We start from the raw sequence: 13440 nt of genomic DNA on the forward strand, positions 1-13440 counted from the left end.
CGTTTTGTATTTAAAAGGAAATCAGAGAACATGCCATGTTGAAAAAGTTTGTAGATATTGCTATATATCATCTAGTTTGTATAATTATCATATACTAGGAGTGGCAAAAGCTGCATGAAAGATTCTGACCCAATAAGATATGATTAGTTCCCAACTCTTGTTTCAATGCAGCCAGCCTCTAGTCTAAGTACAGCACTGGACACACTTCTAGGTGTAGAGAATATAGCTCTCAGAAAGTATGATTTTATCCTTTCATATGATTAGAGTTTTATGCTGGGGTATAGTTGCACACACCATAAAGAAACTGTGCTACCAATTTTGCAACAAGTAGTCTTATGGCAGCAGGTATAATATGCTCACCCTCGTTCCTAAAAAAATCTTAGAATGGCTGCCATACTTCCTCAAGGTGTTGTGGTGGTGTGGTCGATATGTTCCATTTGATATCTAGAAGGTTGAAAAACTACCCCTAGATATTTAAAACAACTAACTTGTGCTATCTATGGTTGCCTATCTATGTACCAGTGTAATAGTGTATAAATTTCCCCTATGAATGTTAACATCAAATATATATAGGTTATGTGTCCAATAAACTTTTCTGTGCATTATACAAATTGGAAAGCAATACAATTCTGTTGGAAAACAAGAAAATGCTGTTCTTATGCCACAATGTTTCTATGAAATCCATAAATACAAAATTGCTAGAGTTATTGCTGAGTTATTTTGCAATGAACAGAGTTTTCTTTTTCATTTATATTAGAAAATTAGTGAATATTGCCATTTTAGGAAACCATTCTGAAGCGTAAAAATATAGGCATTTACTAGGAAATTCCATAGACAACAAAGTGATTTTGCCTAACATATGGCACACAAGAAAACTTAACGTATTATTCCACTGTTGCTTCTAGATCTTGGTAAATACCACATGCATTTTGATTATTGTTTATGGTATGCATTTTGATGATGAATTGTGTAAAAAAAACTGGAAGAGCAAGTGTACTTTAAAATCCCTTTCTTGGGGTTTTTATGAGGAAAGAGTTAATAATCTTGACACCTGAATGAAAATTAAATGATACTTTTAAACATGAGATATTTGGAACCAAAAAGCAAATAACTCCCAAACATAAAATTGATCTTCTCTTGAAATTTAAATGCTTCCATCAGCTAAATTTTAATGTATTTATTTTCAAATTATGCCCTTTAAGGGCTAATAAATATTTTACCAGATCGAGGAGATGACTACAAAATATGACTGCGGGCAAGTTCAAAGAAAGTAGAAATAAGATAAGGTCACAGTTTCAAACTCAGACCGTGCAAGTAGTATCAACAGTTTAGTACAATTTTCAGAATTCCCAGAAACTGCTTCAAATCACAGGCAATTATCTCTTCATAAAATCCTTACACCAAAACCTACTTATTTCATTGACCTACGAAAGATGTTAAACTAAAAGACATCTTGCAAAGATGTTTATGCAAAACTAGTCCCAAGCAATTTCTACTATTCTGAATGACATATGAAAGTACATATTTTATTGAAAAACATTGTTAAATACATAAGAAATAGAAGTATAAAAATATTTAAGAGAGCTAAGGCCAGATGAACACTTCAGTGCACACTTTCTTTCAAGGAACAACTTGGAAATTATGAACTTAATGCTCCACTTGTCTGCCAGTCAAAACTCTCTCTGCATTATTTATCCCAGCTTTGACTTCTATCTAGTCTCACCAGTTCTTGCTAAAACAATTGTCAGCAACAGTGTAAAGTACTAGCAATTGTCTTAGTACTGTTTACATTAGGGTGTTAGAAGCCCCTAATCTTAGAAGACTGAATTATGATCTCCTTAGTGATGTTGTTTGGTTGACTGAACTTTGGCTTCTCCTTATGAAACATTAAGTGCCCAGTAGCCTGATGATCCTATGAAGTCTGGTGACCCAATAAAGCTCAAATGGATGTATTTGGCTTAATGTCAATCCTCTCTGCTAGGTGCCCTGATTCTTCTTTTTTTTTCAGTGAAGGTACATGTTATTTGTAGCATCTGGTTTTCTGCCTTTCATTCTATAAAAGTTTACAGACTTTTAATGATTTTATTTATATCTATTTTATCTGTTTCTCTTCAGGTATTTTTAATTTGGCCATTTATAAAAGTTTCGTTTTTCTTTGCCTTACCTGTGGATTGGCAGACCACAGGTCTAAAATATTAAGCTATACAGGTGTATGAGTATATAGAAAATCAATGTCTCTATCTGTTTCTTCTTCTCATGATGAAGGTGCATTTCACAACATTGTGATGGATCGTTGCTTCTAATCTTCTAGTCGCCAACTGACTACTAGGTATGAGTTTTAGACCTACAAAGATTGTATCAGTTATCTACACTAGGCTCTATCTGTCTGGCTGAAAAGGTAATTTTGATCTTTTATTAAGCATCTTTTTATTAGTTATTAATCCTTTCTACTAAATTATACCGTTAGAATATACCTGTGCTTCCTTTTGTAAAATGCTGCCAGTTTCCTAGGTGGAAAAGCAGAACCTTCCAATCTAACTGTGGTCAATATATTCTGTTCATCAGAAAGAGGAACATTTTTTTCTCTTCTGAATGTTCCATGCTTATCATAAACACCGTTATTTTTAAAACGATCACAAACATTGCTATAGCATTAACTTTTGTGACAGATTTTGGATGTGTTATTGATGGGTATATCAGCATCCCTTCAAGAAGCAGTCTAGGTTCATCATACCTGTCAGGCAACACTGACTGGAGGAGTTGCATGTATGCATATCTTTCGTTTGTGACGATTTGTAACAGGAAGCTTAAGATTCATTCATCTTACAGCATATGAGCTTAGAATAAGCTATATGTTAAACAATAGGGTTTTAATAAAGTTATCTGCATTGTTTATTCATGTTTGTCCTGCTGTATGTGGTAGCTAGGGCTGGCAAGGAAGGAACAAGAAGCCCCGGACCAAACAGGGATTGGTATATAAACACAGCACATGTGCTACGCACAACTCAGTCTAACAAACCAGCAGGCAGTCCTTTGAGGAGGGATGGGACATTTGTATGAGTAACAAGGAGGGAAAGAGCAATAGAAACATCTGAATGGGGAAAACATTTGTCAGCTTCACTTGATGAAGAATTAGAAATGGAAGGAAGTCCACAGTGTCCTCCAGTTTCCCACAATCAGAGGGATGGAGAAGAAGATGCACCTAGAACCTCCAGATGCACCTAGAACCTCCCCTTCAGAGGGAAAGGGGAAGAAAAAAAATAGAGAAGGGCTTAAGATGAAGAGATAAAAACCAGTGATATTCAAGCCAGATTGAACCATTATTTAAACACTGAGCATGCATCTGACTCTCAAGGCTAGGAAAAGAAAAGTGAAAAGTCTGCTGATTTGAAAACGTAAGAGTCAAAAGCCTGGAATTTAAAAACTGGTGTAGACATATATAGGGCACTTGAATTCTCTGTTCTGCAGTAGGCAAATTTTGGGGTGTATATATAATATCTATCTTTTCTGCAAAAAAGCACCTTATCTAGTTGTGCTGTCTGTGAGGCTTTTGCTATAGCAAGTTTTTTAATGTGGAATTGAAAATCTGGAGTAACGATATTTATTGGTATGAAATCTGACAGTATGGCATATTTGGAGCTCCATTTTTCTTTTTACTTTACTGAATATTTAGCAATTTAGTAGTAGAGTTATGATTCAGAAGTGGATTACAACTGCCATTAATTTGCTCCAGCACCACCATTGACAATAATCACTGTTTTGTGTTGAAGATAGCTACTGCATGTATTGCAAAACAAACAGCTAAAGATGTGGTTTACACTTCTCTTCAGAGATTAAATACAGCTTGGGATACTTACTCATCATCATTTGTTTCAATTAAAAAAACTTTGTTCTCCTGAGAGGTGATGATGCTTAACAAAAGATGTCATGTAAATAATGTGGGCAGTTAAGTGGAACTCAAGAAATGTGCAAAGAAAACTTTATAACTAAAGACATACACAAATGAAGCTCTTAGAAGTTAATACCCCTTTACTTCCAGTGGGAATTAGATGTATGCATGGTATTAATATATCCTGAAATCATTACTGTTTGAGGACACAATTTCACTGTACCCTGTTTTTGTTTGTTTATTTGTAACACATTATTTCATATAGTGGATAACTTTTCTGGCTATTTAGTAAGATAAGGAATCCTTTAAAACGATCATACTCTTTATCTCTCTCTCTCTCTATATACACACACACACACACTGTGTGTGTATGTATGTATGTATGTATGTATGTATGTATGTATGTATATGGAATCCTTAAAAATTATCGTCTGTCTGTCTGTCTGTCTGTCTGTCTGTCTGTCTATCTATCTATCTATCTATCTATCTATCTATCTATCTATCTATCTATCTACCTACCTACCTACCTACCTACCTACCTACCTACCTACCTTGCAAACTTCTAAATATTCTGAATGACATATATGTAACTCATAAACTAAGAAGGGGTGTATGTGTGTGTGTGTGCTGACTTTGCATAAGTTTACATGCATATATTATTTCATTGCACTTGTGGCAGTGAAAATTTGGTGACAGATTGCCAAAATTAATGAAATTGTGGCATTATGGATGCCACTTTGGTGACCTCTGAATAAACTTGATTAGTGCATTGGCTGCAGGAATAGCCCATTCCCATCCTTTCTTCCTTTCAAGAATTGTAAGCAGGATCTTCTCCATAACTCTAGTCTGTGAGAAGGTCATTATTCCTTTATTTCCAGGGAGAACCAGACATAGATGTGACAAAATAACTATTTTGAATCAAACCTGAAGCTCATGAAATTCCTTGGGGAAGGACAGAATTATATCAACAAGGCCCCACTGGACAGATGGACTTTATAGTGTCCCTAGCCATTTCCTGAAGTGCCTAAGAAAGGAGAAAGCCACCGTTTAATTCACTACATTCTTATTCTACTGCCAAAAAGCTTATCAGTAAAGTTTGACACAGGACAGAGACAAGCATGAGATAAGGAAGATAGGCTGCATAAGGGAAAGAAGGGTCTGTAATAGGAGGATGGTAGTGTATAGCATAGACTTTTGGCATTTATACTTAAAAAACATTTTCTCTCTATATCATCTATTCTAGTTAAATCTTGAATATTCTATAAGATGAATGAGCTTATGAACATAGATGTATTTGTTCTGCTTGTGATTTATAACATAGCAATAATTGCAGCAAGTAATAACTGAAAATAATAAAAACAAAACTTACTGTTTTGATGCCTTCTATAATATATGTATCATTCATTATAAATCCGGGGTAACCCACTTTTGCCAAAACTGCTTTTGCCTTCAGAAAAAAAGGATAAACATAACAGTGACAAGGATGGTCATTTAAAGTAAATTTTAAATCATATTGTAACCTTAGTTCCTCTCATGATTGTTGTTAGCTTTGAAATCAGGAAATCTGTATTTCACTTTTCTGCAAAGAACAGAAAATGCCATAACTCTCGGTATACTGTTTATCTACAATAAAATATACAAAACACCTGTTATTTTTCCAGACAACATTGTAGTTCATGTCCAACACAACTGGAGAGATCCAGGTGGGAGACGATGTTTGGATCTTTCCATTAAAAATATTTAGTTGTCACTTATGGCAAATGTTGCTCATAAACACCAGTGTTCCAGCTCTGAAAGAGCCCTGGAAAAGGTGTTCTGGGGGCCGGGAGGCATTCCCCAGCCTACACTCCTCACTGCCCATCCCACAGTGCTGCTCCCTCGCTTTAATCTGACCCAAAACCTTTCCTTTGCCTATGCAGCTGTGCAAAATATTTTACAGTGTACTCTTTCTTCTCAACTATGGGACTCCAGATTTGGCCTTGTAATGCCTCTGTTCAGCAGTTACTTTTTCTTTCCAAAAAGATAGCAATATATACACCATGATTAAGGCTTCTGTGGTAGGCAAGTTTTTAAATATATCTACAGATTGTTCACATCTAGACTTCCTATACTAGGGGGGAAACATTGTTATGATGTCTAATTTAACCAGATTGTAAGAACTTTATTTCATGTACAACTGTAACATATAAAACAAGCAAAGCCATCTGAAAACCCTTCAAATTATAATGTATTGGAATGAATGTATTATCTAGAGAAGAGTTCAGTAAATGAAATTATTTGTCTATTCATCTCCTAAGTTACATAATATTTTGTTCATATTGAGCAGGGCACAAGCATGGTATTCCATTTACCTTTGGGAAAACATAATTGTCTCCCTCTGTCAGAAGAAAAGGAGATACTTCCTATATTTATACAGTACTGTGCTAAGCAATTTTTCCAGGTCTATGTTTAACCAGTCTTCTGTTTGTGCCAGAAAAAGAAACATTACTCCAAGTATCAGAGTCCCTGGATTTTGATGCAGAACCCAGGTGGCCCTTTGCCCCTGTGCCCTGATATAGAAGTTACCTGTGGCCAGATTCGCCTTCTCTAAAGCGTAAATTGAATCAGCTTACGTTACTGGGGAGTCAACAAGGAGGACCATATCTGAACTAATAACCAGGAAGAATTTTCTGAGTGGGTGGAGGGCTGCTGCTATCCTGTATCATCCAGATTTTTTTAGCTCAGATATTATACCCTCAGAGTAAACGTAAATTAGACAGAAGCCAAGTTTCTGTAGCAACCAGTCCACTGGGATTCATAGTGCTTGATATTTATAAGGAAGTATACTACAAATATGTGGAGATAAGGGTAAAATTCATTGTTCTTTTACTTCTTTGGGGGGATTTTCCATTTCTCATTTATTGGCTAAGAGACAATGCTCATAAAGATCAAGTTATAAAAGAAATGTTGCCATTCAGTTCCTGAAAGTTCCTCAGCTTCCTAGCCCACAGGCCAACTTTTCTATTATGCAGACTAAAGTAGTAACTCTTGGCAAATAATCTTGAATGTCATGATACACACACACTGTAAATGATTTAAATTAATCTTAACATGAATATCTTACCACCTGGAAAAAGAAAAATCCTGGGTATGTTGTCTTACACGCAGAATAATCTGACCTCATGGGTATTATAGCAATACTCCTTCACTTGGATGGCTGCCCTTAGCTACTCCCTCTGGCAATATATTCTATTAGGCCAATCTTGCTAACCCCAGGTATTTATTTGTCACCTGTGGAAATATCTTGACATTACAATTAATTGAGATAATTAATACGTGACATCCTGCAGAAAACAGGTGGGAAATTAACAGCAGGAGTAGCAGAAACAGATGAATCCTTAAGCAAGACAGATCCCATTGTCATGCAAATGTCTTCAGTGACAGAAAAACAATAGAAGACAAATGCTATGCAGAACAAAATAGGAAATGAAGTAAATAACAAGAGAGAATATTTGTTCTTAGTTTTCCAAAAGGGGCATGAGAGCCTCATGAGTTGTTATTATTTTCAAGAAAACCAATATACTGTATTATTGTTTGGTATATGCCTGATTGACACTGTGTAATTAATACTAGGTTAAAATACCTGAATGTTCTCTCTTCTTATATTCAGCTCAGAAAGGCAAGAGGGGGAAAATGCTGAAATTTCTGCTGAGCTGGTTTCTTAAATGACCTAGATAAGTCATAGAGGTCTTGCATGTCTTCCAAAGTAATCATTTTAATCAACTAAGCAACTTTGTGTTGCATCCACGCCTTTTAACATATTAAGCAAACAGAAAGATCATAATTTATAACAGCTGATAAACTGTGACCTTTAAAGAAAACACCTACTCATTTTGCAGCATGATTAATTATTCAGTAGCTTTGAAAATAATGAATGTGGATGAACTGGCCCAATCTAGTGGATGATTTACGAGTGCACAATCATTGTAAATATTGATCAAATGCCAATGCTAAAGATATTTCAAATCAGAACAAGGCTGTAGAACATTGTCTGAAGCTGGGGGTGGTGGTGTTAAAATATGATTAATTGATCATCAAAAGGAAGCATTATTGTCTCATTTTATTTCAACAAAATACATCCATATTTATTAATTCCTATGCTTCCTGGGTGGGTCCAGGAACTGAGTCTTCTCTTAATCCACGAAGAGCAGCAATCATTATAGAATGACTGAAGAAAATAGTAGATAAGACAGATAGCATGTTCCTATGCTTGGGGGACCTTTTTTCATATGTAAATTCTACTTATTCCAATGGTCAATGAATTGTTCATGTGAAATCTAGAAGTGTCACCTAACTGCAAATCCCAGCAACAGAATTAAAAGATGGACTGTTCCTTGGCTCAAACTGACTAACAGGAAGTAATAGGTAGGTAAGAAGTCTCCAAGCAAATGAGAGGGTAGTGTGAAAAAAATACCACGGGGCGGGGCAGGGCAGGCTCTCTCTCAGTTCCTGCCAGTTCCCCTCACTGTCCTTAATGCTAGGGATGACCCTGCTGGGATGTTAGCTACTGGTGGCTTTTGCTTTTATTTTTGCCAAGGTGTCCCTCACACACTTCAACCTGGCACTTCATGCTTGCACCAAGCAGGTGCAAGGAAAATTGGATAACACAAGGTTGCATTTAATTCTGACTACTGACACCAAACTTTCAGAAAGGCAGGAATTTTTCCTGCATGTCTCATCTGTTTGCACAATCGTTTATGATTATATGAAGTTAGTATTTAACTTCTATTTTAAAATCTCTTATTAATCTACAGTAAAAAATTAAAAATACCCATAAAAATAATTTGCTCTTCAGCCATTTTTTCAGTTTGTTTCATGTTCTGGCCTGAAGGCAGTATTTTACACTAAGGAAAGAGGCAAACCCAAAAATTATTTGAAGAACCTCTTTTCAGTTTTATTACAGCTATCAGGCTAAAGTATATGCGGAATTTATTTGTTATCTAACAAACCCATGAAACACTCTGAAGATCTGTAAGATTTTTAACCATTCTCTGTCTGTGTCAGTGTGTGATCATAGGAAGAATCCTAACTGGATCTCCTGATTGGTGATCCCACACATCTAGTTTGGCTATCCAGTTTAATAAATAACTATTTATCAAAGAGATTCTTATAAGTATATTTTATATAAAAGGGACGCATGCATTATTATAAATAAGATATATGTCCCAAGTAGAGTAAAAAGGCCTTCATTTAAACTAAACTATATTGAATTTATTATGCCTAATTAAGGGTTGGGTCTTCTATATCACTTTAGGTTGTATACCCAAATCTTGGGCAATAAATAAAAATGAAATGTAATAAATTCCTGTAATGCTTTGAATAATTTTAAGCATTTTTAAATATCTAGTTTTAAAAAAATATGAAAGCTACTGGAAAAAGTAGCATAACATCTGGATTGGAAGCAAGAGTATTTCATAGCAATGTAATGGAGCATTCATTTATACAACAATGAATTTATCTTTGCCTGTATTTTCAGTCTCTCTGAATGCCTTCCTTGAATGTCATCTGCTCAAATACAGTGGTATCTCGGGTCACGAACACTTCTGTTCACGACTAATTCGGGTCATGAACAGCACCGTTCGCAAAATTTTGCTTCCATTCGCGAACACCTGATCGGGTGACGAACAGGATCCGCGGCCATTTTCCCTCCCGTGACACGTGGTCGTGGCTTCCTGTAGGGAGGGGGACTCTCCCTCCAAGCAATAACCACCTCCCCACCCGCCTTCCTGTCCTCCACGCCAGAAGTCGCGTCGAGCAAGGTTAGCGTTCTTTCTCTTCGTACTGTATTTTGTTTCATATTTTTGTGGTTTTTTAAAAAAAATACATATGGTTCAGAACAGATTAACCGTATTTACATTGAACCTTATGGGAAAATTTGATTCGGGTCGCGACCAATTCGGGTCGCGACCAGAGTTGCGGAACAAATTAAGTTCGTGAACTGAGGTACCACTGTACTATGCACATATTACTGGTACGCTATTAGTTCCCAACAAATGGGGAAGAAGAAGGAGAGTGGACGTGATCGTTCACTGTATTTGGAACGGAATTCTACCAAGCTAATGGTATCCATAGTCACTGAAGTTTAAAGTATCCTTTTCCTTTGTCAATCACTCCCATCATCCTTGGACAGAATGGTGGAAGCTGTGATTCAGTACATAATGAAGAACATCAGGTAGCAATGTGCTCTTCTAAGACACTGAATCTGTAAATATGTGTCATCCATAACCTTAAGACAATGAGTTGAGCAGTAAAACATCACTACATAAAGTATGCAAAAGAAAAACTGTTCTCCTTATTTCACACAGTTAGGATGTTTATTTTTTGGACACGTGCAGCTATTTTATATATTTGGAATATTTTCCATATCATTTTATTTGACAGGGGAAAAACAGAAATGAAAGACGTGTTTCTTTACCTAAAGATTCCCACGATCAACCAGCTTAACAATACAGTATAAATTTATTTCATTGCTGCAACTTGTACTATGCAAAAGCGGCTGTGCTAAGAGCCTTGTAAGTCTACAACTTCAAAACTGAGCAAGTCCCAAAAAGAAAAATATTTTTTCTCTTAAACTAAAACAATCTTTTATTATTAGGATTTCAGTTGCAATAAAGGAAAAAGAATCCAGATTACAAAATGCTGACCTTACATTTTCTATTGATTGAGTTGGGTTTTTAAAATCTTAGTTCATCTTTCCATGTCTCACTATTTGTTGTGATTATAATGGCATGCATGCATATTACCAAGACATATCACACATCAGGTTGCAATGCTATCAAATAATTATGGAATGCATCAGACAGTGAATGGCAGAAATTTGCAGTCTGTCCAAAATCTATTTCATTGGACTACACTCATTATCAGGACATCCTTTCAATCCTGCATTTTATTCTAACAATGTGGGCAAACAAGAATTGCACCTACGTTTAATAAAGGGACAAGGAATTTATGTCAGCTGAGTTCAGTCCTTAAAAAGGACAACACACTTATATCTACAGTGCACTCTGCAGAATTTTTTTCATTCTCCAGTGCTTACTGGAATGATGGTGTTGACTGTACTGTAAGCTTTTGAAAGGTTAAACAAGTTCTCTTAAGTACTGCATAATATCCAGACTTTGCTTGTAATTAGCAGTGACATTCTTTACGAGTGGGAAGATTTTAACTGTTAGATTGCCCAATATAATACTGGAGTATCAGAACACTTATTTCTAGAAACAGCTGCAGCTACTTCACTAGACTGCAGCTGGAAGAAGAGATGGGATAGAGCAGTGTTGTCCAAACTTGGCCACTTTAAGATGAGTGGACTTCAACATGCTGGCTGGGGAATTCTGGTAGTTGAAGTCCACTCACCTTAAAGTGGCCAAGTTTGGACAACACTGGGATAGAGGATGAGGGCAGTTATCAGGTGCTTAAGAGGTATCAAGCTCCAATCACTGCCTAATGGTCCTATGTAGACCATGTGTAGATCCTTCTATAAGAATTATTACTATACTGGTTTTGTTTGTTGCATAACTGTTGACTCCAAGGTCTTCTTTGTTGTATGTATGTAAGTACTGCCCTCACTGATCCTTTCTTCTGTTGTAAGGCAGATAATAAGAGTAGCCACAAGTGTTTTGGTCTCACGCAGTTCTGTGAATTTTATGGGCTACGCTGTGCTCTGGAAATAGAATGACAGCTGGAAACTCAGGGTTAAATATAATTTCCTTCCCCTTCTCCAGTTTTCCACAATCTGTCTCTGCTGTGCTCAGGTTATTAATGGAGCTGACATCTCCGTACAACTGACTGAGCACTGGCAGCAGCCAGGTAACAAGGGAGAAGCTGACGGCAGCAAATAATCTAACACCAAAGGATAAGAGAGCATTAAACACGCTGTGGAAATGGTTTCAGATCAAGCCAAAGTAGATGAGAAACATCACATCTGGTTAGTGAATCCATGTTTTTGTGAATTAGATACATATAAATTAAAATTGCTTTTTTGAGGGTGAAAGTTAGCACCTCAAGAGAGTGAAAGATCTAAATTGTAAACCACAGTCATATCATGTCTTCCTGGTGCTTTTTATCTCTGTCCCATCCTATTCAAACCCCATTAATGCAGGCCAGATATGAACAGTGTTGGATTGCAGGTCACATCATCAGTATCCATCATCAGGCTAGGGAAGATGTACATTGCCTCCAACATTTCCAAAGAGCACTACTTTGAGAAGGGAAGGCAATGTAAAAGACTGCACTGTTATGGATTCATTTTATCTGCAGGTGAGACAATATTTAAAGAGTGGCATTTTCCCAAACATTTTTCAAGTCAACAGAGAAAGCCAACGGCTCAAGATCTGGAGTGCACACTTCACAATGTAGTCCATTATTCCCACACAAAGCTTGGGCCCCCAAAACTGAGTGTTTAATAACTTCCAGCACAATGCAGGTTTATAAGTACAAAAATTATGAACAAGAGTTTAGGAAATTTTCATCAATCTCAGGGAATCCCAAACTTTCTGGCATCATACACTATACAGTATATGATATTTTAGAAACCTATACACATCCCTGCCCAAATGTCTATTAAATCCATCTGCCATTCTGCACATGGGTAAAGTATTCATCCTCCATCTTCCCAGCAATCTACTAGTGATTTCTCAACACAGACCTGCTGATCTTTCTGCTGCACATCCACTGATATTCACAGCGATGTTTATTGTCTTTCCTTCCTCCTTTCCATCTATCTATCCAATACACTATCTTCATACTGCAGACAAACATCTGGGCATACATCATCTAATTCAAATTATTCTAATACATAAAAAAATAGTTCTGCCATTCAAAAAAAATAGTTGCTACATGTACTTTAGATTGTCAATAATAACATTTATACATAAACAAGATCTTATTCATATACTAGGAATACTATTAACATGTACAGGTAGTCCTCGACTTATGACCATTCATTTAATGACCATTCAAAGTTATGACAGTGCTGAAAAAAGTGACTTACAATTGGTCCTCACATGATGGTCACAACATCCTTGCAGTCACATGATCAAAATTCGGGCCCTTGGCAACTGGCATATATTTACGACTGTTGCAGCATCCCAGGGTCACGTGATTGCCATTTGCCACCTTCCCAGGGGGCTTTCGACAAGCAAAGTCAATGGTGGAAGCCAGATTCACTTAACAACCATGGTAAAAAAGGTCATAAAATCAGCCGCAACTCACTTAATGACCGCATCACTTAGCAATGGAAGTTCCAGTCCCAGTTGTTGTAAGTCAAGGGCTACCTGTATATAACAAGCTTGTGTGAATCAGACCTAATTCAACTGAAATTGGAGATTCAACAGGAGCATTTTATAATTTGTTTGTGATTTGATATTTGAGAGCAAACTGATTTGATTAAAAAATATAGTTTGTAGATCATAATTGACAAGCATCAAAATTGCTGTAACTCCTTCATTCTTTAGCAGAGTAGGATGAAAATAGCAGGGATGGTAGACCCTTTATAGAACATTAACTCTGCACCAAAT

The 13440-nt window shown here is 36.4% G+C and overlaps 1 protein-coding gene across 1 annotated transcript in view; it reads right to left on the reverse strand.

Moving 5' to 3' along the window:
- PHEX (phosphate regulating endopeptidase X-linked) overlaps positions 1–13440 on the reverse strand; it is a 97878-nt gene that overhangs the window by 29217 nt on the left and 55221 nt on the right. Inside the window, exon 13 of the mRNA XM_088144832.1 lies at positions 5259–5336. Coding sequence (XP_088000958.1) covers positions 5259–5336 — 78 coding nt within the window. The remainder of the gene's footprint in view (positions 1–5258; positions 5337–13440) is intronic.

Source organism: Python bivittatus, unplaced genomic scaffold (genome assembly GCF_059951505.1).
Source record: "Python bivittatus isolate LINGU-HERP-01145 unplaced genomic scaffold, Pbiv_v1 ctg000350_np1212, whole genome shotgun sequence".
Taxonomy (NCBI): domain Eukaryota; kingdom Metazoa; phylum Chordata; class Lepidosauria; order Squamata; family Pythonidae; genus Python; species Python bivittatus.